General features: G+C 41.3%; 1 protein-coding gene across 1 annotated transcript in view; it reads right to left on the bottom strand.

The window, feature by feature from the left end:
- Positions 1 to 1,907: 1,907 nt before the first annotated feature.
- Positions 1,908 to 27,368, bottom strand: part of adck1 (aarF domain containing kinase 1) — a 99,941-nt gene continuing 74,480 nt past the window's right edge. The window contains 5 exon segments of the mRNA XM_046855764.1: positions 1,908 to 2,570; positions 8,828 to 8,881; positions 8,883 to 9,019; positions 21,066 to 21,263; positions 26,145 to 26,294. Coding sequence (XP_046711720.1) covers positions 2,402 to 2,570; positions 8,828 to 8,881; positions 8,883 to 9,019; positions 21,066 to 21,263; positions 26,145 to 26,294 — 708 coding nt within the window. The 3' untranslated portion in view covers positions 1,908 to 2,401.

The raw sequence follows: 27,368 nt of genomic DNA on the forward strand, positions 1-27,368 counted from the left end.
CAAGTTGAGTTGTATAGCTTTTTATTACGCTAATGCATCTAAATCCAATCGAATCGTTTATTCAGCACTTAGAGCACTTCACCAAATGCAAACTAAAATAAAACATACACTACATCAACTAAACTATTGAGACACCGGACTTGTCTTGCCATATGTGTTTTTTTCCCCAAACACAGAATGTGTTCCAGCATGAAGATCTCCTGCTATAGAGCAGGAACACCTTTGAGATGAATGTGAACGCAGACTGCACCCCAGGACTCCTCACCTTCTCACCTACATCACTACCTGACTTTACTGACAGTAAAGTGGAACATCTGAGCAGAAAAGTGAAGCTTATTATAACAGCAAATGGGGAATAAATGTGAAATGAGATGTTTAAAAAGCATGTACATGGTCTGGTGTTCACAAACATTTGTTTATATAGTATATATAGTAGTACAATTGCATTATATGATATTATATATATATATATATATATATATATATATATATATATATATATATATATATATATATATATATATATATATATATATTTTTCCCTAAGAAATGCATTTATTAAAAACAATACTCTAAAACAGCAGCTACAGTTAATGTTGTGAAACAAATTATTTCCTAACAAATGACCAGCATTCTCCTTCTTTCCTCTTCCCTTTCTTTCCTCGTATTCTTCTTTCCTCTTCTTTTTTTCCCTCTTCCCCTTCTTTCTCCCTCTGTGTCTTTCCTCTTCTTCTTTTCTCTTCCAGTTCTTTCCTCTTCTCCTTTTTAATTCATTTCTTTCTTTCTTCGAGCGAACAAATAGTAAAAAATGTAATAAATAAATAAAAAAAAATTTAAAAAATCAAGTGATCAAGAAATAAAAAAGTGTAGACCCGTCTCTCTGGAGGATAAAAGCGAACCAAGCTACCCCTGACTGTTACAAAGCACTCACTCTGGAGCGGACTTTAATAAATGTTACCAAACAAAGTTTGCTTTTTTATTATTACATATATAAATATTCATTTATTATTATTGTATACGAGACCCAGTGAATGAGCTGTTACTCTAAAAGCTGTAACCACAAGCACGTGACCGTTACCCAGTGATTAATTCCCTTGTGTGTTTCCAGCAAATTGATTAAGGAAATTACGATTTGTTGATCCCTGAAAGATTCTTCGATCGCAATCCTTAAAAATGCCACTGTGTGTGATTTATTATCTTTAACACCACAAACAAACATGACGTCTTTGCCAAAACAATATGGAATTATACGGTCCGACTGCGTTTCCTCCCCAAACAATATTAATCGCCTGTGTTCTAGTGTTCTAGCACTTTCCTGGAAATGCAACAGCTCAAATTTCTTCTGTGGGCGGCTAAATGGCGTATTACTGTGAAGCGTAAAGCCATGTCTCTGCAATTTCATTTCGGCTGCGAGACAAAAAAAAAAAAAAACACAGAGCCCCGCCTGCATGAAAAGCCATTTGGTGCTGAAACCTGTTGAGCAGATAAAGTGTGTCCATCACACAGACGCTGGCTGCCGGAGGGATCTCACTAGATCTCTCACTACCTCTCTCTCTGTCTATCTATCTTTCTATGCTCTGGGGGATCCGGAAACCCGCTCGGATGCCTGCCGCTGCCTTTGGGCTCTTCATGAAACCTGCTGGGACGATCTGATTCCTCACCTGAGAAACCAATGCGAAGCAGAGATCTCCATCTGACCTCAGGTTAGGTCATCGGTGGCACTTTATAAGAGTGCCATTACTTTTGCATTCTTTTTTTTTAATTTTTTTTTGGAAAACGGTACCAGGAACAGTGTGATGATCTCTAATTATTTCTATATTTTTTTCAATGTATTGTTATTTGCTCTTCGTCTCCTAGTTTTCAAACACGTGTACACAAAACAGGACAAAAAACACAAATATCAATCATAAAGTAAAATGTTCTGTTTAAGATTAAACCTGCTGTGTGACATTAAGACACGTAAAACAATACAGGATTGTCTGGGGGGGGAAACAAAAACAGGAAAAACATTACAGTTATATTAATGATTATGCAGCTTTAATTCTAAATCGTAATAACTTGAAAACTACGTGGTCCGAATAGCACCAGCGCTCGATGTGTACTTGTCTTTTGGCACACTGACTTATGAAGGTCGGTGCTCCCTGTGACTGTGCGTGCAGCCTTGTGCTGCCATCTGTTGGCGTGTTACAGAACTAGTCTTAAAACTTTTGATATCACCACATTAATACTGACTGAACTCTGTCACTCTGTACTGTAGATCTTCTCGGGTTCTGGTCTCGCTGTGTGGTTGGTGATGGTGGCGTGTGGATGGATTGACGATCAGCATAGGAGATTGAGGAAATGCGGCGAGGTGCAAGACAAGGGTCCATCCTGAACCTTCTTTAAAGTTCTTTAACCCCCTTTAATGTGCGGACGGCAACCAGCCGAGAACGTGGTGCATCCACTTCACCAACAACGAACTCCGAATCCACATCACCACTTCATACAGACCGATCTGACACAGAGAGAGCGCCTCGGACATGCTGATCTGCAGCCTCCTCATCCTCGAGTTCGTCTTACTCCTTTTATAACTAAGAGAGAGAGAGAGAGAGAGAATAAGAGACAGACAGAGAGACAGAAGAAAGGAATGGGGAAAAAGGAAAATTACACAGAGAAAGAAAAACAAACAGAAAGACACGAGGAAGCGATAGACAGAGTGACTGACAGAGAGGTGGCAAAAGAAGACAGGAGAGATTGAGGCAGATTCAGACAAAATACAGGAAGAGAGAGAAAAAAATTTAAAGAGAGGAGAGGAGGCAGACCAATGGACAGACAGACATAGAATAGAGTGATAGAGAGGAGGTAAAGAAAGAGAGAAACAGGCATAGAGAGAGAAGGAGAAGGAGAGAGAAAGAGAGAAAAGGACAAAGAGACAGACAGAGAGAGGGAAAATGGGTAAAGGACACAGAGAAAGAAAAAGAGAATGAGACAGACATAAGGGAGAGATAGACATCAAAAGAGACGGAGTGATCAAAAGAGAGATGGCAAAAAAAAAAGACAGGATGGAGAGATTGAGGAAATGGATGACATGGAAGAAAAGACAAGAAGAAAGAGAAGGAGAGAGGTGAGGGAGAAAGAAGTGCGGAGACAGAGCAATGGACAGACAGACAAAGAAAAGAGTGATTAAAGGGGTTTAAAGAAAAAAGAATCAGGATTAGAGAGAGAAGGAAGGAGAGACATATAAAGAGAGAAAAGAAAGGAGGAATAGAGAGAGAAAGAGAGAAGGAGAGAGAGATTACAGCAGATTAAGTAAATTGACTGCATGTTGATTCGTGGTCGGAGTGAAGCAGCAGATCCTGCAATATTAACAATGTCTGGTTAGTAGCGTGTGTGTGTGTGTGTGTGTGTGTGTGTGTGTGTGTGGAGATAGATAAAGTGTGAGAGAGAGAGAGAGAGAGAGAGAGAGAGAGAGAGAGAGGAGAAGTGTTGAGCTGAATGACCTCAGGGGGAAAAACAATGACTCTCCAAAAACTATCGCACACTTTCCTTCCAAACCGCTTTAAACCGACAAACAACACAAACATTCATCACGTCACACAATTTCCTCTAACAGCAGCAGCCATGAGAGAGTACTCTAGATCAAAACGCTGACGTATGTGTGTGTGTGTGTGTGTGTGTGTGTGTGTGTGTGTGTGTGTGTGTAAAGCTTCTTGACTTCACTTGACTTAGTAACGGTGGTGGGATTTGAACTTATAACCTTCTGATCAGACATCCAATATCTTAACCACTGAGCTGAGCCGAGTTTCTCTTGTGTGAATTTGTTGATGAAGAAAAAGAAAGTAGATTTGAAGTGTCACCCCGACTGCATCATCCGTCCCCTTCAATTCGCATTCGATGACACCAGGACCAGACCGAGTTCCTCATCACCTCCTGGACACCCGACACGTTTTGTATCAGAGAGTACTTCCCTGTGCGTACGCTGCATACGGACGCTCTTAAGGCTGCCAGCAATCCCTGAGCGCGGTTGCGTAACTTCGGCGTGGCTTGAAAAGAGTCGTGTTCAATATTTCATACGAGGACACGCAGGATTCAGTAGCACCTCAGGAGCAGCAGATGAATTATTAAAAGCGTGCCGGGGAGAAGGCTGCGAAGGCGAGCGAGTGACAGCTAGCGGAAGCTCGGCGTTCCGGCTCACGCGGACGTGCCCACTTCATTACGCTGCGCAAAATCACGTCCATCACGTGCAAACGGGATCTTCTACACAACAATGACGTGGCGGTCTGGGAAACGCAGCTTTTCTCCACGATCCATATTTATCTGCGCTTGATTTTTTTATGCTCCGTTGGGAATTATAGAATATTGATGATATTTTGGCAGGATTTTTACATATTCGCAGGACACACAACCCAGCTGATTAATAAAAAAGTTTAAGGTCAGGAGGTCAGGTGAAGAAGGAGGACAGAATTTTTCCTTCATGCGGAAATTCGGATAACGTTGATCCCGAGTGATATTGTGGCACAATATTGGCATTGTGATACCTTTTTGTGATTTTTTTTTCAAGATTTTCTACTATTTGAAAAATTTCAAGTTCATGACAATAGTATTTTTATTTTTTTATTTTAGCTATTTATTTTTAACCACTCTTCCATTACAACCTACTGTATGTTTTAGTTTCATATTGTGCTCTGTCTTTGGTCTGGGGTGTGAGAAGAAATTCAATCAAAGGTATTAATAGTAAAATCATTATAGTAAGTAGTACAGAAGGGATTTGTGAGCGGGGTATCATGTATGTTCGTCCGGCTCGTCAGCTATTAAACTGGTCATCTTCCTCACTTTTGTTGTACACAAAACAAGAAAAAAACAAAAAGGAACATCTCACTCCTATGACTTATGATACCATATGATTAATCATTATATACAATATACGGACAAAAATGATTGGGGCGCTTGAATGTTCCAGTCATATGTGGTTCTTCAACAAAATATTACCCCATACTTGGATACTCACAATTGTCTTTGAAAGTGTAGCATGGAATTTTCCCTTCACTTAAACTAGGAGACCCAAACCTGTTCCAGCATGACAATGCTCCATGAAGATCTGCTTTACTTGGGTGGGATGGGAATGGAAGAATCAGATTAGCAACGGTTGCACAGCTCCCGATGTGCACAGGACGATGTCTTTTGGCACACTGACTTATAAGGGTCGGTGCTCCCTGTGACTGCGCGTGCAGGCTTGTGCTGCTATCTACTGGCATGTTACAAAACAAGTCTCGAAGCGTATAACTTATTATATACAGTACAGACCAAAAGTTTGGACACACCTTCTCATTCAAAGAGTTTTCTTTATTTTCATGACTATGAAAATTGTAGAGTCACACTGAAGGCATCAAGGACTATTTGACCAAGAAGGAGAGTGATGGGGTGCTGCGCCAGATGACCTGGCCTCCACAGTCACCGGACCTGAACCCAATCGAGATGGTTTAGGGGTGAGCTGGACCGCAGAGTGAAGGCAAAAGGGCCAACAAGTGCCAAGCATCTCTCGGGGAACTCCTTCAAGACTGTTGGAAGACCATTTCAGGTGACTACCTCTTGAAGCTCATCAAGAGAATGCCAAGAGTGTGCAAAGCAGTAATCAAAGCAAAAGGTGGCTACTTTGAAGAACCTAGAATATGACATTTTCAGTTGTTTCACACTTTTTGTTATGTATATAATTCCATATATAATTCCACATGTGTTAATTCATAGTTTTGATGCCTTCAGTGTGAATCTACAATTTTCATAGTCATGAAAATAAAGAAAACTCTTTAAATGAGAAGGTGTGTCCAAACTTTTGGTCTGTACTATATGTGTATATAAATATGCATATAAATATATATATATATATATATATATATATATATATATATATATATATATATATATACACACACACACACACACACACACACACACACACACACACACACACACACACACAGTGTATAAAACTAAGAAAGTGCCCAAATAACAGATTTCCATTTTCCTGACCCCTCACACTCACCCCAGTGCTTTTGCCTCGTATCGAACCGTGGAATATCCGCTTACGTTATGAATGATGTGTCTCGAAGGGGAAATTCCTCCTGCCTTCTGGCACATTTATAAATATTTAAAGCGCTGTATTGAATTGCACACTACACACTGGTCTTTTTGTCATGTACACCTACCACACAGGTCACTTTATAGGTGTACAGTTACTGACCCTGGCCCATCTGTTGCTATGTACATTGTATCTGCGCTCTTCTAGAGCTCATCCATCAATGGAAAAGCAGCCGAGATATTTGGTGGTTATTATGACATCGTTACCTGCCTTATGAGATGTACACACACACACACACACACACACACACACACACACACACACACACAGACAACAGCCAGGTTTCGAAAGCAAACTGCACACACAGGCACATGCTGTTTGGTAGGAAATGTGACACAACTGCTAAAATGATCAGCCTTATTAGTTTTCTCAATAAAGAGTTTATCACCGAAATCCATCCAATACAGAAACAGGAAAGCTGCTTTGAGACAATGTCTGTTGTGAAAAGCGCTATACAAATAAACTTGACTTGACTTGAGAAACTTTTCAGTCATTCCAAATCCTGGATTCACAATACAAGACTTCCAAAGTGTAAACTGTCTACATTATTATTATCCTCTGGTCAATTTAAATATAAAAACATCCAGGAAACACATTTAGAATAAAACTGCCTATTAAACCCTGCTACAGCACAAAAAGCTACGATTGAGTGATGTGATGATAGTGGATTTTATCAAAACCAATAAAAATATACATATATAATTATACAAACAAACAGCACGTGGCGTCCGCAATTTACCTCTAGAGGCCGCTCTCGTAATGACGGGTGGAATGAAAGCCGGAAAAACTATCGGTATGGATGTTTGCCGAGAGCTGATAGTTCCAGCAATCAACTGACCTCTATGCAGAGTTCCCTATTTATTAAAAGCTGAATGACAAGTTGTCCGTAGAATAAGTTAGTTCCAGTTATCGCTTACATCACAGCAGACGCAAACAAACCAAAACCAAAAAAGAACATAAATAAACGCAGATTGTCAAAAACAAATAGGAAACAAAAAAAACCCTTGACAATGGAGACTCTTTACATAAGTGGTTAATAAACATCTAACAGAATTTTTTTTTTTTTTCGAGACCTGTTTACATGTTGATCCTTATGTGTTATAGAACCTGTCGCTATGGAAACAGTAATGTATTAGAACGATTTAAAAGCATACGTAAATAATTGCAGTGAGAGGATTGTGGTTTGTAAAAGCAAGGCCTCGGAGCGGAAACCGCGAGTTTACGATGGTAAACGCAAACACATACTCACAGCCTTGTACAGATAATAATGCTACAAAGACTCATAGATCAAACTGCATCAGTGTAACAAACCTGCCATGTTCGTTATTCTTTCTTTCTCTCTATTTCTCTCTTTCTTTTTCTCTCATGTGTCCGGATGTCTGTGTGTTCGGGGTCTGGTAATGGTTTTTAAATCAGCATTCTGCACTCTGCTGCCATTTGTTTTTAATAAAGACGCACTCGGGCGGATGACATCGAGTTTCATGTCTGGTTGCTTCTTTCTTTCCAAATCGCTCTCTCAGATTTTACAGTCGTCACCCCTCAACCCCGACATCACCCTCCAAAACACGCATCCACACATCCGAACCCTTTCCCAAAAAATGTGCAGCATTCTTAATTAAAACCGTGCGAATAAATCAATATGGCCGCTGACTGCTAAGAAAAGTACAATATAATCGTCCTATTGAGTCAGACCATTACACCAAACAGTCGAGTTGAGGCTCCTGGTTTAAAAAAAAAAAAAAAAGATATCATCTTCAGTATTTCATCACATTTTATCGAGCAGTAATTTCCATATCTATACTCCAAAAACGTCCCACGAGGCGCTTATGAGGAGAGAGAACAGGCCGAACAGGCAGTGATTGAAATTGAAGTCAGAGAAATGACGTGATTTCAGAGAGAGCGAGAGAGAGAGAGAGAGAGAGAGAGAGAGAGAGAGAGAGAGAGAAGAGTGTAAAGTGCAAAGGTAACAACTTTTCAAGTCTTCTTCTAGTCAAGTGGTACAATATGAGAGCACTTTTGATAGATACTGAGCACTGCAGACCAGGAACATCCCACAAAAGCTGCAGTTTTGGAGACGCTCTGACCCATTCGTCTAGACGTCACAATTTGTCAAACTTCCTCAAATCCTTTCGCTCGCCCATTTATCCTCCTTCTAACATCAACTTTGAGGACAAAATGTTCACTTGATGCCAAATAAATAAATCCACCCACTAACAGGTGCCATGATGAAGAGATCATCAGTGTTTTTCACTTCACCACTCAGAATGTTATGTCTGATCAGTGTTTATATCTGAAAGTGATCAATTCATCGATTGTTTGAAATTAAAAAAAGAACCAAAACATCTCCACGTTTGGAGAATTGTGACAGTCAGTTTGTCCAGAGATGTTCCACACCTCGGCGTGTTTTTCATTTCCTCACACATGCTCAGAGCGAGGTGTTTTGTAAGCTACGTGGCGTACAGAAGCAGACCCAATCCTGATCGATTTGCTTTGTAATCAGTCAAAATGTCCGCCGTCACATTGTCATCAGAAACGGAGTCTGAGTATGCGGAGTGCACGTGTTGTGCAAATGAGACAACTTTTCAAAATGTTACTTCTGACTGAGACAAATCGGAAATATGTTTGCAAAGCTTTCACCTTGAGAAGGGTTTTCCCAGACTGCTACACAGATGTGTGTGTGTGTGTGTGTGTGTGTGTGTGTGTGTGTGTCACCTGGCGAGGGCCCGTGTACAGCAGCGGCTCATGCTGATGAAGGAGCTGGAGCTGGCGGGTCTGCAGCACCGTCTCGATGCCCCTTAGGAGGTCGTTGGTCTTCAGCAGCAGCAGCATCTGCCGAGGAACCCGATTCAGCAGCTCGCTGATCTGAGGAAGGTACATCGCTGCGTTCGTGCGAATCTCCACATCCTGAAAGGTGCACATACATACATACACACACACACACACACACACACACACACACACACACACACACACACACAAACACACCGTTTACCTCATCTAATTTCATTCCTCAACACTTGTAACATCTAAGTCTACAGTTTTCAGAAGTTCTAACCCTCAGGATTCTGACTGCTGTCAATCTAGTTTCTGTAATGGCACCAACTGTTTTGTAATTCCAGAGGAGAAGAAATTTATTTGGTCAAAGATACACTTACGAGGACATTTTCAAGATGGACTTTTCAAGAAAAACTGGACGTAAAGGCCGGCCCTAACAGATCCAATCAGTTTATAAGCTTTTTCATGAACCATTTATTTTATTGTGTATTCTTTCTTGTAGAATTTGCACAAAAACAAATACAAACTGCCTTAAAAAAGTACTTTTGCACAGAAAACCCGTGTGGACTGTTTTTTTGCCATTTTCTGAGGTGAATATCGATGCTTCTGCTGGAGATGATGTATGCAGGAGATGCAGCTGTGGCTACAGTGAAAGGAGCAATACAGTTGTATTGTGTTTATTGGGTTTCTTGTTTCAGTGATGACATTCATTCTCATTATATGAGTTTCCTGTCTGTGATGCAGTGCTCTGTTCTACTGCACTTCTCTATAAAACTGATGTTTTCTACAGATGTGGCGTCATAATGATGGTATTAAGAGGTGGATTGAATCAGGAAGGACACCACTGAAGGCCTTGGGGTGAAATGTACGGCCCTCCAGTGACTATAAACATTACTATTTATAACTATAAACAGATAAAAAGTACATTTTGATTTGTAATAAGAAAAAACAAACAACAGTAAAAGAAATAAAACCCACTCTGGGACATGCTATTGGTAAAAATAATGAACTTCTGAGGTAAAAACAGTTAAAATGCTTCTTCAAACTACTTCAACGATAGTTTTTTCCTGTTATACTTTACTCAAATAATTATGGACATTGTTGTCTGTTTATTTGGCTATAAAATAATGCAAGAAATAGGGCCAGATGTTGGTAAAAGTAGCCAACTAGCCTGAAAATAGAGTCCTACATTCATATCTGCCACGACACAGATTTTCATCGCATCCACTAAAGCTGAAAATAGAGCTTGTTTAGCATGATCTCTTCTACAGAATGCTAACTAAACCTAACTAAGCCTCAGTTATTATATCAGGCTGGAGTATTTTGTGTGTGTGGTGGTGTATCGACTTTAAACAAGCTGTGGGGAAACTCTCGCTACACGACTTGCCCATCTGCCATGAAATACCCACAGTGAAGAGTGAAGAAGAGTCGCAGGAAGGAACGCAGAGGCTTATTTCGCAGGCAACTGAGAAGCTAAGTGCCTGAAAACTGTGACAGTGAAGATTAGCTGTTCTGGCTCTCGACATCAGTAACCCGAGTCAGTGCTGAGAGGACATTTCTGCTGAGGGGGAAAAAATATATCATGCTTCCCTTCCTATTATAGACAGTTTGATGGAAGTATTTGAAATTCAATTGAAATGTGAATTTTTGTACTGCAGCACCTCAGGACACCTCCGCTCCAATCAGCACACAACGAGGAACATTACAGATGAACCCTCAGAACCATCAGAACCACTGAACCTTCAGAACTATAGAACATTTGGAACCTTCCAAACTACAGAACCCTCAGAACCATGGAACCTTCAGAACTATAGAACCCTCAGAACCTTTAGAACCACAAAACCCTCAATACCACAGAACCTTCAGAACAATAGAACCTTCCGAACTACAGAACCCTCATAACCACGAAACCTTCAGAACCATAGAACCCTCAATACCACAAAACTTTCATAACTTTAGAACCTTCAGAACCTCAAAACCCTTAATATCACAGAACCTTCAGAACCACAGAATTGCAAAGTTTTACAAACAAGCAAAATGGTAAAAGTAAGAGACACAAAAGGAAGGAAGGAAGGAAGGAAGGAAGGAAGGAAGGAAGGAAGGAAGGAAAACAAGTAGGGAAGATGGTGAACAAAGAAAGACAACTGGAGACAAGAGGACAAAGAGAAACTATCCAGAACAGTCCAGAGAACAGACAAAAAGTAGGAAGGAAAAATAGAAGGAAGAAAGGAGGGAAGGGATGAAAGAAGGAAAATGGTGAACGAAGAAAAAATAAATAAGCAATAAATAAAATAAAAAAGAAAGAAAGAAAGAAAGAAAGAAAGAAAGAAAGAAAGAAAGAAAGAAAGAAAGAAAGAAAGAAAGAAAGAAAGAGAACTGTAATATACGATGACTTGGAGAAAGCGCTGGTGGTCATTTCTGTAGTGTGTAGCGTTTTATTGTTCTGTGGATTGTGCTGTTATTCACATCATCGATAATGAATTTCCTTTGCATTAATGCATCAGTGATCAGGTTCAAAAGCCAAGCGACTGCAATCAATCACATCTCGCGCCTGTAAATTCGAGCGTGATGCTTTACGCTTTAGCAGCATGTCGATTCGGCAAGCAACAATAAGCTACTCAGATTTTTAATCATGTATTGACTGATTTTTATGTGTCTTATGTTAGTTCATAACTCTCCAAGATGAAAAAAATGAAAGGAAATTTCACTTTTAATGTTAATCTCCAAATATGTAGATAATGGATCTGTAGAAATAACTTTGTAGAAGTGACTCTGTAGAAACTATAGAAACAACTCTGTGGAATTAACTGTAGAAATGACTGGAAAAACGACTCTGTGAAAGCAACTCGGTAAAAATGCTTGTTAAAATGACTGTAGTAACGACTCTGTGGAAATGACTGCAAAAACAACTTTCTAGAAATGACTCTGTGGAAACAAATCTAGGGTTAGGGTTACCCTAGGGTTAGGGTTCTGGAAATGATTCCAGAAGAACGACTCTGTGGCAACGACTCGGTTAAAAAGTCTATGTAGAAATGACTCCATAAAGCAACTCTGTAAAACATGACTGTAGAAATAACAACTGTATGAAAATGACTTTGAGAAAAATCTCTTTTTGGAAACATCTCTTTAGAAACAACTCAGTGGAAAGAACTTTGTAGAAACGACTCTGCGGAATCGACTCTGCAGAATCGACTCTGTAAAATTGATGTTTCATCTCCCATTTCGTCCTTCATCACTACGCTGCATTAATAACAGGCAGTTGTAATGTAACCAGGCTTAGAAAGATCTTGATTTTGTAAAATCTCAATCCTGGAGAAAGACAAAGAAGAGGAAGAGGAAGAGGAAGAGGAAGGAGGTTAAGGTCTTCAGGGTGTCTGCTGTCTGTTCCTGTAACATTATTGTGTCATGATTCAGATAAAAACTGGACCATGTGACGTACGTCCTGATCTGAAACACTGCTCCGGCATCAGCATCACCAACAAAGAGACTGAGATGCATTAGCCACGCGTGTGTGTGTGTGTGTGTGTGTGTGTGTGTGTGTGTGTGTGTGTGTGTGTGAGCTCAGCCTCTCTCTGTTAGAAATGGTTTTGCTGGCATACCTATTCTAGCTGATGGAATTCATCCAGGGATTATTTGGACTGAAAAATTGGACCTGCTTTATAAACATCCCTCTCGAGCCAGGACAAATTAAAAGTCGCCTGCGATGCACAAAACAGTTTAATTTATTTTTATTTATTTTTTATATTAATAAACTATTTACTCATAAATTCTCAAAATGTAATGACTGGTGGGTTAAACCCATGACAATTATTTTTTTTTTTAGCAAACAATTTTTTTTGCTTACAAAAAAGAATGCTAATTCTTTGTATTTAATTCAATTTTAATGTGGCAAAATTTTATTCAAGAACCTGATGTAAAGCTACCGCCACCATGCTTCACCATGAACATTTAGTTTCTTAATATTTCTTTATTCCTTTAATAACTGTGAATCTTCTGGTTAAAAACTGATGCAAAGTTCATTAGCCAATGAGAGTAAAGCTTTGTTTAGCCCCGCCCTAAAATTTATGTGAGAATAGAGAACATAAACTTGCCAAGCATTAATCAGAAACTCAGGCAGAGCAATCATGCAAGGACAAATATTTGTGAACACATAAGATTATGTGCTTCTTTTTGAACATCCAATTCCACATTTAGCCCCCATTTGCTGTTATAATAACCTTCACTCTTCTGGAAGATGTTCCACTAGATTTTGTGAAGATTTGTGGAGATTTGTTCAGCTTCAAGGGTGTTAGTAAAGCGAGGAGGTCTGGAGTGCAGCCAGCGATCACATTCATCCCAAAGGTGTTCAATAAGGCTGGAGCTCTATAGCAGGAGATCATCCCCCAAATCCAAGCCATGTAAAGCAGATCTTCATGGAGCTGGCTTTGTGCACAGGAGGATTGTCATGCTGGAACAGGTTTGGATCGACTCATTCAAATAAAGTAAAAATCGGATGATACTTTGTGCTAATAGTTTGGTAAAGATCCACATCTGGGAGAGTCTCAATAATTTAGTGCATATATTTAACATCAAGGATCAAGCATTTCATATTTAAGAGTGGACTGAATAGAAAAGATATAACCTGGTTCTTCTATGAGTTCGCAGGTGTTCGAAGAAAAAAAAAAAAAAGCCCCTGTACAAACATTATTTTCAGCCTGAAAACCTAAAAAGGAACATTTAATGAGCAAATAAAAAAAAAAAAGGTCCAAGATTTTGGTTCTTAGAAGTTATACACAGTGTGCAGTGTATAACACACTGTACTGTAGCTCCCAGTGTCACCGCAGCAGGGTGTGTTTGAGAGTGTTTTCTCATGTCAGCTGTTTCAGCCTGCTGATTTTTTCTTTTTTTTATTGCGACAGGAGGTTCGACCAGTCGGCGCTTTGATTTAACTGCGAAATTGCATCATGCCCTGAGGATGGAGGCCTATTTTTTCAGAGCGGACCTTTTGAAAAAAGTAAGCCACACCAGCACGTAGGTTTCTCCTGGAACAGACGCTCAGAGCAGAGGCTTAACCCTGTGGGTTTAGCCGAGTACTCAAGCCTATAAAGTCCTGAAGATTCACAAGTGGTGGGCAGTCAGTAGTCAAGAGCACTTCAGAAAGAGGCCCAGACTCAGACATCTCTCTCTCTCTCTCTCTCTGGCATGGGAAAATTCAGAAAAAAACTGACAGTTGGGATATTCCTCCTTTTTTTTTTTTTTTTTTTATGGGATGTCTTCACCAGTTAACACAGCTCCAGGGCAGCCATTATAAGGCCCGGTGCTGATCAGCTGTATGAACGGTCCAAAGTAAGCTCTCCCCTGAGACAAACACAAAGGCAATCACGCAGGAGGAAGGCTGATCTTCGCGTCTGCCAACACTATTCATTATTAATGTGCAGAAGCTTTTCACAAATGCTCAAAAGCCAAAAACATATTGGGCCAGGTTTAACAAACTAACTGGTTTCGATGGTTAAAAAAGATGTGCTGTCTTATGCTTAGAAATATAAATGAATAAAAAAATAAATAATAAATAAATCATGGAAACACATTGTGTCCCAAAGGCAGGTTCCTGAGTAGGCAGCATTTCTAGCATTTATTTCTAAATAAAACTAAGTAAAATGTCTCTTTCAGAAAAATTGTGAAAGATTGGAGCCATATAAACAAATGCAACACTGCAAATACACTCAGGAAACACTACTGATATGCTCCAGATACGCACCTGATACACTCTGGATACGGTCTGGATACACTTCTGATACACTTCTGATACATTCTGGATACACTTCTAAAACATTCTGGATACACTCCTGATACATTCTGGTTGCACTCCTGATACATTCCAGATACACTCCTGATACATTCTGTATACACTCCTGATACATTCTGGTTGCACTCCTGATACATTCCAGATACACTCCTGATACATTCTAGATACACTCCTGATACATTTAAAATACGCTACTGATACACTTATAATACATTCTGGATACACTCCTGATATACCCTGGAAACAATGCTGGTGCTCTCATGATACACTCTGAATACACTCTTGAACAAGAGTCAAGTGAGAGTAATCAGACAGCGAACACTTTTAGACTGACATCAGGTGTTTCATGCATCCATTTTACTACAACTCTCTCCCTCTCTCTCTCTTTCTCTCCCTCTCTTTCCAGGACACCCCCCTCCCCTTCACATCAGCACCAGTGATTGCAATTCACTATTCAAGCTGAAAACAAGCGCTTCACTGCCACAATGCATGCAAATTACACTCATTTCAATGCACCAATAATGTTCTTGACTTTTGTTCCTGACTTGTCGAGTAAACAGAATGGAACACGCCGAGCGGACTGCAGGGCAGAGAGCTTTTTACATTTACAGGCAAAAGAAAACTCGTTAACGTAGTTTGCGCTGCGCTCTTCTGGTTTACGCCTCCGTCTCAGATGTTGTAGTAAAAAGTAGAGTAGGACTAGAAACTTGAAGCAAACAGAATAAAATTAAGGGTGTACTTTTAAAATAAGCTCATTCTCTGTATTCGATTGTTTTGTGTCCCGTCATTGATTCTTTGCCTTATGAACTTTCGGTTCGGTGCACACGTGTACCGGCATGTTCCATGCAAAGCTTTCTACATGTGGAACATCATTCAAACCTGAGGTCCCGCGGGAACGTATTTAGTGGTGGACCTCAGTTTGTTTGGTCTCTGACTGGCGCTTTGTGCGCACTTTCATTATTTTAATTATCAAACTTGAAAACATACATAACAATGCCAGGGGTATAAAAAAGAAAGTAGAGTTAGCGCAGTGTCACTGTGGCGACTCACATCGTACCTGAAATACAATTTGTAGCGGGTTGTTTTCGTGCATGCGTGAAATCGAGCCACTTCCTGGTCATCGCTCACGCTAGCTATTACGATTCGTTTGCGTTTTATGTCCAGCTTCAAGAATTTCTAATAAAAGGAAAAAATCCTGGCAATTCTGCATATTGAGGGAGTGAATGAATGAAGGATGGAAGGAATAAGGACTAAAGTTAAAGTATGCTAAAATAAGTAGAACATCGATCATATCTTTTCATGATCATAAATTCAATATTAAGTGTAAAACACACATTTATTTAATTTTATTCAAATTCTATTTAGCAAAGCATTCTAAAAACAAAAAAATGAGAGAGAGAAAAAGGAACGCACTTCTTTTTCCGTATATTTACTCGTGTTTGTTTAGAGCACGTTTGTCTTCGGCCAGTTCGGCTTGTGCATCTAATGAGAAATGGAGCTAAACAAGTAGAGGGATGGCTGTGAAAGGCAGAGCGTGAGAGAGAAAGAGAAAGAGAGAGAGAGAGAGAGAGAGAGAGAGAGAGAGAGAGAGAGAAAGAGGAGCGTAATCCCGAGCACTCGCGGTCGCACCGAGGGCTAATAAGGCTGCGTTTTACAGAACCCAGACTACGGGAGCCGGAGGATAATTGCCGAGACAGACCCCGAATGAATGATGGAGAGAGACGAGCCTTTCATCTGCTGTAAACAGAGTCGGACCTAACGAGAAGGCGGGTCTGTATTGACCAGGGCTTCACTTTTTCTCTACGGCAATAATGGCATGTGTTAATAAAAATAAATAAGTCGGAGTGGCGTGGCCCCGCCTCCACCTGCCTGCACCGGCGCTGCTGACAGACGGTGCTGAACGTCTTCAGGGACGAGAAGCGGGAACGTCTGTCTGCGCTATTGATTTTATACTGCGAGCTCCATTTATTCCCTTCACTGCTGTTTTTTTTATTTCAGTTGCATAAATACATCAAATCTGTAAAAAAATAAATAAATGAAAACCGACAAAATCATTTATTCCAAAAAATCCCTTTATTTTTAACTAAAGTTCGCTTATGCTAATCCTTACATTCGCTTATGCTAATACTCATTGACACAATAGTGTAATGAAATGGAGTTACCACACACAAGTTGCAGTTTTTTTCGAACAAAAGTAGATCCTGAACTTCTTTATTCTTCTAAAATCGCAGCAATTAATCAAAGATGCTTTTTTTTGCTTGTTTTTTTATCCATTTATAGTTACAGCTACATGATGCAGGAAGCCTCTTAGTCTCATTCAATCTCATTCAATCTCTCTCTCCTTCACTTTGTCTAATTGATTCTCTCTCTTTCTGTCTCCCCATCACTCCTCTTTCAGTTTCTGTCTGTCTGCAACTCTCCATCCATCTATCTTTTTCTCGAAATCTCCCTCTATCTCTCCCTCTCTTTCTGCCTCTCACCCTCTCAGTTTCTCTTTCTGTCTTTCTCTCTCTCTCTTTCTGCATCTTTGTTTTTATTTAAGTTTCTCTGTCTCGATCTCTTTCACTCTCTCTGTCTCCCTCTGTTTTTTCGTCTATCTCTCCCTCGCTTCCCTTTTTGTTTTACTTCCGGCTGTCTCTCTGCATCTTTCCATTCTGCTGTCTGTCTCTCTTAATCTCCCTCTATCTCCATCTCACCTTATGTCTGTCCCCTATTTCTCCCTCACTTTTTCTTTTTAAACTTTCAGCTGTCTGTCTGCATCTCTCTCTATGCCTGTCTATATTTCCCAATCCCTATCTGCCTCCCATCCACTCTATGTATCTCTTCCTGTCTGTCTGTCTGTCTGTCTGTCTGTCTGTCTGTCTGTCTGTCTGTCTCTTCCTCCCTATCTTCCTTTGTCTCTCCCATGCTTCTTCTTTGTTTATCTTTTACTGTCTCTTCCTCAGTCTCTCTTTCCTTCTTCCTCTATCGCTCTCTGTGTCAGTCTCAATCCACTGTTTTATCTTTTGCTTTATCTGCCTCTCTCTCTCTCTCTCTCTCTCTCTCTCTCTCTCTCTCTCATCTTTTACTTTCTCTGTCTGTTTGACTGGATCGCTTACTTTATCTCTGTCAAGCTGTTTGTTTTTCTTTTGCTTTCTTACTTTTACCTGTCTGGATCTCTTTCCCTCTTCCTGTTTCCCTCCCTCTGTCTCCTTCTCTCTCCCTCTCTCTCTCTCTCTGTGTCTCTTTGTTTCGGCTTCTCACTTGTAGACTAACCTGTTTAAAAAGCGTATAAACTGAAAGCTCTGCAAATACACTGCCAAGTGTGTGTGTGTGTGTGTGTGTGTGTGTGTGTGTGTGTGTGTGTGTGCAGAAAACAGATCTCTCTCTATCGTTCTCTCTCTCCTTCATCCTCGTGCAGATTAAACGTCCGTGCTGAGATTACGCCACTGACTCAGACGAGGTGCACTTTGTAGACTCGAGTCTCCGTAATGAGCAGCCGGTGGCGCAGGAGCGCTCGGGCCCGATTTGAAGTTTGATTGACGGGGGCATCTCTCGGCCCCGCGTGCGCTTTCAGCATCATCTTTTCAATTACAGATGCCGCTCGGCCTTGTGGGTGAGAGGTAATTCTCCGCTTTTAGCTCACCGTACTGTATTACATCGCATTTATCCGCCGGCGAGGATGCGGCGGGAGGCGACGTGGCAGAAACAAAGCAGAGCTGCATGCTTTCGAGATTAATGGCGAATGTCACGATTATTCATTCGGTGATCGCAAAATTCACTCGATACTCCACAGCGATTAGGGTCCTGTGTTCACCTTTTCTTTATTCTAGAGCTATAATTATCCAGTCCAACTTACCTGTACAGGCTCTAACCTGTACAGGTGAACAATTGAGGGTTAGGGACCTTGGCCAAGGGCCCAGACACACTGGCAGCTTCCTGGAGCTGGGATTTGATCTCACAAGCTTCTAATAAGTCCAACAGGTTCCCTGACCGGGAATCGAACCCGGGCCGCAGCGGTAAAAATATAATAATAAAAAAAAATTCAACGGTTATACTATTTCTTAGTCCGGTTCCTCTCAATGTTTGCTCATTTGATCTTCTGACCTCTGGCTCACAGGGATAAACGTGATACCTACTTTAAAGCACAATATAAATTCAACTGAATGTGAATGTTTACACTTCCATCATTAAGGTCCACGTTTTCTTGACGCATTAATGAATTCTAGCAGAATGATGGTCATCCCTTAGTGGCTCTCACATTTGTTTTAGAAAGGACGTGGCAACGTCTAGAGCTGTTTCTTCTTCTTCTTTCGGTTTTTCCCGTTACGGGTCGCCACGGCCAATCATCCGTCTCCATACCAGCCTGTGCTCCACATCTGCCTCTTTCAAATTTAGCACCTGCATGTCTTCCCTCACAACACCCATAAACCTCCTGTTTTCCTCCTGCCTGTCACCTCAATCCTAAGCATTCTTCTCCTGATATACCCCATGTCCCTCCTCTGCACAACTAGAGCTGTTTCTACGTTTGCTTTATTGGCGTAAAGTCGGGATTTGTTTGGAAAAAAGTGCCTTTACCACTCGACCTTTGCCACATTTCTAACAACTTGGTGCCGTGACCCAGATAACCAGTGTGTTGATTTTATATTTATTAATATTTTTGGGAGACTAAGAATCTTTTCTTAGGTGAAAAATATACTGATTATATATATAGTGTATATATTCACTGATAGATACACTATATGGCCAAAAGTATTGGGACACCTTACCCTAACATTTCCAGCCAAAAATAAAAAAAAAGACTTTTTTTCTATCATTTCAGCTTTTGTGTGCTGTATTACACTAAGCAAGTTGCTGCCATTGCGTACACACACACACACACACACACACACACACACAAAATACCAACTGGGTACTTTTCTCTTTGTGTTGTTTCTAGCACACTCTTTTCCTGAATGTGTGATAGAATATGTTCTTATCTCTGCTTTCTTATGTAAATGAGACAGCCTCACCCCCACTCACCCCCCCACCCTTTATTTTTTTGCTCATGTCACAGCTGTACATTTGGAAACAGCCTTTATAATTGCCTGTAATTATCTGAGACCAGACTTCTTCAAAACATCCTGGTAATTTGATGGAGTGGAAGCGAGGGGGCTGCGGGCGACTGCGTTAGTGAGAAGACGGTGAGCTTCGGCGGAGAGAGAAAAAAAAGCGAAGCTGGAATGGAGGTAAGGTGCCTTGCTAAAACAGCACATCCTACACCAGGAGCTACGGACCAGGCCATAATTATCTTTGCAAAGCCTTCTGGTAATGAAGCCGCAAATAATAGGCACCTGCAGGAAACGCCACTCCGGGACGTCTCTGACTTGACTGAATAACCTTAAAAATTAGACCTGGACTGGGAGAGTTTGATTCTGGGGGTGGGGGGTTAAAGGGGGGGTGTTTGTGTTTAAGAACTCGGCGTTCGTTTCGTTCTCTGCGATTGATGTGAAGTGCGGTGGAGTGCGCCGGGGCTGAGTGCTCTTACGTAATGCATGTATAAATAAATGTCCCTGAAAATCCACAGATGGCCCCGTCCTCCCCCCACAGAGGCCAAGCTCCGGCCCTGGCGCTATCCTCCACCCGAGACTCGTTTACTAATGCTCACACACACACACACACACACACACACACACACACACACACACACACACACACGCACACACACACACGAGAGCACTCGGAGCAGCAGGGCAACAAGACAGCTCCAACTCCAACAGGTGGGCATCAGCTAATATAAACCAACACACATTACAGCTGCTTTATAACAGACCGAGATCAGAAAGAAAAACATCTCAACATCTTCGTCTGCTTCTTCACTTTGAAACTTAAAGATGTAAAGGTGCTTAATATTTCTCACGTGTATTTTACATCACAGTAAAATTATTTTCTTTGCATATCCCAGTGATGTTTGGAAGCTGGGTTTAAAGCACAGGGCCAGCCATGATACAGCACCCTGGAGCACAAAGGGTTAAGGGCCTTGCTCAAGGGCCCAAAAGTGGCAGCATGAACCCCCAGTCTTCTGATCAGTAGCTCAATGCCTTAACCAACGAGCTACCACCCAAAAAAAAAAAAAAAAGGTTTTCACTTATCCCAACTTGTCAGGAAGCTGGGCTCAGAGTGCTGGTCAGTGGTTGGCCTGGAGCACAAAGGGTTAAGGGCCTTGTTTAAGGGCCACAAAAGTATCAGCTTAGCTATACCAGGGCTTTAACCCCCGACCTTCTGCTCAGCTTTGAGAGAATGGTCCACGTAGCAAAGACCAAAGCCAGAAATCTAACAAATGTTTGTATACATGTTTAAAACACGTAATAAACATGGGAAATTTCTCAGGACAGGCCACATGAGGTACGAGTTAAAATTGCATGCTGATACCTCTGCGCTTGTGACGGGCGTGTGGCTGATGCCGGTGCTGACCGAGCTCCAGGAGCGGGCCGTGAGGACGCAGGAGAACAGAGGGTACAGGTCTCCGGCCCCCAGGCGTCTGCTGTAACGCTCGATCCCCTTCATGTCTCCCTTTATGAGACTCTGCCACAGTCTGCAGTAATCCAGACGAAACTCCGGCTTCAGCAACTTGCACAGAAAAAAAAAAACACATACACTCAATTTACTTTATTTCCTGATGGTGTAGCAATATTTCAGAAAACATTCAAACATACTGCCTTATATTTACATCAGATTTTAGAGTAATAATTTAGACTGTATAATAGGAGAATTAAAGTGTGGAGGTTTTTATAACATCAAATAATAAGGACTAACCTTTAATGAGACAGACAGACAGACAGACAGACAGACAGACAGACAGACAAATATAGAGACAGACAGACAGACAATTCGATAATTATTTATATTTTCAGTTTTGTCTGCTGTACAACACTATACAAAAGTATTTACACACACACACACACACACACACACACACACACACACACACACACACACACACACCCCACTGGGTTCTTCTCTCTCTCTCTCTCTCTCTCTCTCTCTCTCTCTCTGTCTCTCTCTCTTTTTTTCTTTCTAGCACACTCTTTTCCTGCATTTTTCTCTCTGCTTCCTTTTTTCTATTTCAGATGTGTAATATAAACTGTATGGGAGAACATTTTAAAGAAGCAGTTTGTCGCTTTAGCGCCTCTAGCGCCCCGCCTCAGGCTGGAGGCTGGAACTCATTTCCGGACCGGAAAAATGTACACGGCAGCTCGAACATTTGAGTGACATGGCAAGACTGTAAATCATTATATATACAGAGACAGAGGGAGAGAGAGGGAAAGAGTAATGAGAGAGACCGGAAAAATTCGAGAGACTGAGAGAGAAAAAGAAAGAAAGAGACACTGAAAAAGAGAGATACTGTAGCAAGATGAGAAAGAGAAAGAGAACAAGAAAGAGAAATAGAAAGAGAGAGAGAGATATTGAAAAAAGATTGAAAGGCCACAGGAAACAGGAAAGTGAAAGGGGGTAGAGTGTCACCTTGTTCTTTCTGCTCAGGTATTTTACCTGCTCCGAAATAAAATTAATATGCTGCCACATAAACCTGTTTCTCCAGACGTACTTAAAACCAAGAATATAACACTGGAAACACATTGAAAGACCTTGAAATACATTTAAAAAGCTCAAACAGTGACTGTAACCTGGAGCAGTGAATAAAAGCATGAAAACCAGTTTCTCTTTGTGAACAGAACGGACCGTCTTATAAAACATCAGGGTATAAAATAGAAATAAAAGAGTTCACAGACATGATGCAGTGTAAAATCCTCCACTGGAGGTCGGCAGATATTTTGGGTAACGGCGGTTTTTGTAAAGTGTCTCCACTCTGGTTTAATATCTTCATTAAAACCATGAACATTTCTCCACTGGGTGTCCACCCTCCCACTTCTGATTTAAAACCTCAACACAGGCCCTGTAGAGCAGCTTCAAAGTTCATCTCCTCTTCACCCCTGCACTCCAGGAGGGGAACCTCCACACCCGTCGAGGTCGAGAGCGAAGTCCAGCTGGGGAAAGGTTTCCTTCTCTGCAGGACCGGTCTCGCCGATTTTATAGTCTATTAGCTGTAGTGTAGTCCTCCAGTGGTTTGGGAGCTGCTACCGACAATCTTTGAGAAGACCAAAGCTCTGGACAGTGTGGGCGACCACCAGAGATTTCCAAACGACTCCCGTAGACCGGGGGCTCCTCCAGCAGCCAGTGTAGGTTTCCACATCATCTAAGTTTATATTTTAACAAGTCCACAGTAAAAGACTGGTAATTCAGAAACAGGGCTTAGATGTTTGCTAGCAGGTTTGTGCCAGAGAGACGACTCAGGCAGGTTGTTGATCGCCAGCATTCGCCCCCTGTAGGACATTTTTGGAACTAGACGCTTCCATCTGCTCAGTCTGCCCTTGATGTGCTCTACAGTGCCCTCCCAGTTTTTATTTAAAAACTCATTACTCCCCAGGTAGACATCAAGTATTTAAAAACACCTCTTATCCAAACCAGGCCTCCTGGGAGTGTCGGCTCCACACCTCCCCACGCCCCGACTAAAACTGCTTCACTTTTTCCCCAGTTTACTTTCGCTGACGGTAAAATTTCAAAGTCTTTTAAAACATCAATAAAAACTTTTACGTCTCTTTACGTGTGGAATATTAAAGCCAGAAAGACGACTTTTCAGGTTGATTAAAAGAGGTTCAATAGCTAGAGTGTAACCGTGTCTAACCCCTCCGTACACTCTAAAAGGGGCACATAAACCACCATTAACCTTCAGTGCATAAACACATACACACACACACACACACACACACACACACACACACAAGATTAATCCAAAATGTTTTACGGAAAAAAAAATGCGGGAAAAACGGCCAATCACTCTCAGGCTCGCCACTCACCCCTCTCACCCTTCCCCCGCACATGCGCAGAGAGAGCAAAAGAGAGAGAGAGAGAGAGAGAGAGAGAGAGAGAGAGAGAGAGAAAGAAACCGTGGGAAAGAAACAGAGAAGGTTGAAACAGACTGAAAAAAAAGAGGGATGGACAGAGAAGGAGAGAGACACTGAAAATGAGAGATACTGTAGATGAGAACAAGAGGGAGAGAGGGAGTGAGAGCGAGAGAGACATAGCGAGTGTAAGTTACACACAAAAAGGAGCGAGAAAGAGAAGGAGGTAAAGAAAGTGTCGCACTCAGAGAGAAAGAGAGAAGGAGAAGGAGAAAGAAAAATAATGATAGACACAGAAACACAAAGAAAGAAGAGAGCCACAGAAAAGGAGAGACAAAGATGAAGGCATAGAGGGAGAAAGAGAAAGCATAAGAGAAAGAAAGAAGGGGATTTGGGGAGAGAGAGAGAGAGAGAGAGAGAGAGAGAGAGAGAGAGAGAGGTCATTAACATGCAGCTTGAAGATAGCACCACTTTACCACTTCAGCACTTTAATTAATATGGCTACAACATACAGTAATCTGGCTGTGAACAAAAATAACACTCCAGCCAGGAATGAACATTCGTGGGGCCAAGCAGCGCTAAACTCCGGAGTCATTACTCGCAAATTGGTTCCATTATGAGGCGAACGAGTGGAGCAGCTCTCCAACACGCTCTCTTCTTTTATACGCCAGCATCGCTAGTGCATATTTATCACCAGATTATCTTCACAAATGCATTTACGGCTTCCACACACACACACGTTACAGGGGGACGTATGAAATGGACATGGTTCTACGCTCATTCGCCATGTGCATGCAAGCCAGCATGTGTGTGTGTGTGTGTGTGTGTGGAGTGCTGTCCTATAGAACATTGGTGGAGCTGCAGGTCGTCTCTAATCAAATGCTTTTATGCCACCGCAGCACCGGGGGCTCCACCAGGGGCTCCGAGGCAGGGGGGCTGAATAATGGCAACAATTTGTCATCACGTGAGCGCCGGGACCCCGGACCACGTCTCACCTGATACAAGCCGTGATCGAGTAAAACAATCTCCGTCTTGTTGCTTTCGGGGCACTTTCGCACGAGCACGTTGCCAGGGTGAGGGTCGCAGTGCACGAAACCGTTCACGAATATCATCTCGCTGTACATCTTGCCCAAATTCCTGGAAACCTGCAGGGGCGAGGAGGAAAGAAAAAGGTTACTATGATGTTTAACTTTTAAAAAATCAAGTGTATTCAAAAGTTTGTGGACACCCGAGCATAAGATTGGTATGTCCTCCTTTATTTGAAAATCCCATTCCACGTTTAGTCTCCATTCACTCTTATAGGAAGCTTCGGGGAAGATCTGCAAGATCTTGTGGAGGTTTTTACATTCAACCAGAAGTTTGCGGACACCTGGTCATGAGTATGTGCTTTTTGAGGAATCGCATTTCACATTTAGTCCCAATTTGCTCTATAATTCCCTCCACTCTCCTGGGAAGATGTTCCATTAGATTTTGTGGAGATTTGTGGATTTATTCAGGCATAAGGGTTTTAGTAAATGCCTGGGGTGCAGTCAGCGTTCACATCCATCCAGTAAAGCATATCTTCATGGAGCTGGCTTTGTGCACAGGAACAGGTTTTTTGGGTCTCCTCGTTCAGGTGAATGCAAAATTTCATCCGAACTGTGCGATTCCAACTTGAACGATCCACATATGGCAGGAAAAGTCAGCTGTCCCAATACTTTTGTTCATACAGTATTTACTTTATTTGCATATTCTGATGAATATAATTAAATGAAAACATTTTAGGCGCTAATTAAATCAATGAAATCAGAATCGAACAAAAATTTAAAAAATCCACCTTGTGAGATAGGAAGCAGAATCGGATCTTGAACCTGGTGGCGTTTACAACATGGTTCCCGCAGGTTTCACCGAGTCAAATTTATGACTTTTTAAGATCTTTTTAGGACCATAAAAAAATTTAATTGAAGACCTAGATCATGACATCAAACACACACACACACACACACACACACACACACACACACACACACACGTTAGCAAACTGGCCTTAACCAAATTTATTTATTTTTAAGCTAAGGGTCGCTAAACTTAAAAAAAATAAATAAATAAATAAATAAAAACCCGTGGTACAATCCGAGAGATTCGCACCAGTAACAGGAAGCTGATTGGCTGTTGCATGTTGGTCTCATTTGCAGTTGTAATACAGCGAAATATATTTGGACTCGCGAACAAAAACATTCTAAAGTGCTGAGGCAGCATTTCAATGAGCGTTAGAGGGAGCGTTTCATGGACATCGCAAAATGAAGACCTGTTTAATACTATTTAAGACCTAGAACAGCAATTTAAGACCTAAAGGAGATTTTTAGACTTTTCTTAGACTTTTAAGACCTCATGGAAACCCTGTATAATTACTATGTGTTTTAAATGCAAGTGTGAAGTGATTAGAAACCCTTGATTTGTCAGGAGGACACTGAAACCACTGCGATAGTGGAGCGACGGGGAGCGAAAGGGGTGCGAGCGGGTGCGTTTATTACGAAACAACCCTGGCGCGGGACCCCGGACCACGTCTCACCTGATACAAGCCGTGATCGAGTAAAACAATCTCCGTCTTGTTGCTTTCGGGGCACTTTCGCACGAGCACGTTGCCAGGGTGAGGGTCGCAGTGCACGAAACCGTTCACGAATATCATCTCGCTGTACATCTTGCCCAAATTCCTGGAAACCTGCAGGGGCGAGGAGGAAAGAAAAAGGTTACTATGATGTTTAACTTTTAAAAAATCAAGTGTATTCAAAAGTTTGTGGACACCCGAGCATAAGATTGGTATGTCCTCCTTTATTTGAAAATCCCATTCCACGTTTAGTCTCCATTCACTCTTATAGGAAGCTTCGGGGCAGAATCTGCAAGATCTTGTGGAGGTTTTTACATTCAACCAGAAGTTTGCGGACACCTGGTCATGAGTATGTGCTTTTTGAGGAATCGCATTTCACATTTAGTCCCAATTTGCTCTATAATTCCCTCCACTGTCCTGGGAAGAGGTTCCATTAGATTTTGTGGAGATTTGTGGATTTATTCAGGCATAAGGGTTTTAGTAAATGCCTGGGGTGCAGTCAGCGTTCACATCCATCCAGTAAAGCATATCTTCATGGAGCTGGCTTTGTGCACAGGAACAGGTTTTTTGGGTCTCCTCGTTCAGGCGAATGCAAAATTTCATCCGAACTGTGCGATTCCAACTTGAACGATCCACATATGGCAGGAAAAGTCAGCTGTCCCAATACTTTTGTTCATACAGTATTTACTTTATTTGCATATTCTGATGAATATAATTAAATGAAAACATTTTAGGCGCTAATTAAATCAATGAAATCAGAATCGAACAAAAATTTAAAAAATCCACCTTGTGAGATAGGAAGCAGAATCGGATCTTGAACCTGGTGGCGTTTACAACATGGTTCCCGCAGGTTTCACCGAGTCAAATTTATGACTTTTTAAGATCTTTTTAGGACCATAAAAAATTTAATTGAAGACCTAGATCATGACATCAAACACACACACACACACACACACACACACACACACACGTTAGCAAACTGGCCTTAACCAAATTTATTTATTTTTAAGCTAAGGGTCGCTAAACTTAAAAAATAAATAAATAAATAAATAAATAAATAAATAAAAACCCGTGGTACAATCCGAGAGATTCGCACCAGTAACAGGAAGCTGATTGGCTGTTGCATGTTGGTCTCATTTGCAGTTGTAATACAGCGAAATATATTTGGACTCGCGAACAAAAACATTC

The sequence above is a fragment of the Silurus meridionalis genome, chromosome 8, assembly GCF_014805685.1.
Source record: "Silurus meridionalis isolate SWU-2019-XX chromosome 8, ASM1480568v1, whole genome shotgun sequence".
NCBI classification, from domain to species: Eukaryota; Metazoa; Chordata; class Actinopteri; order Siluriformes; family Siluridae; genus Silurus; species Silurus meridionalis.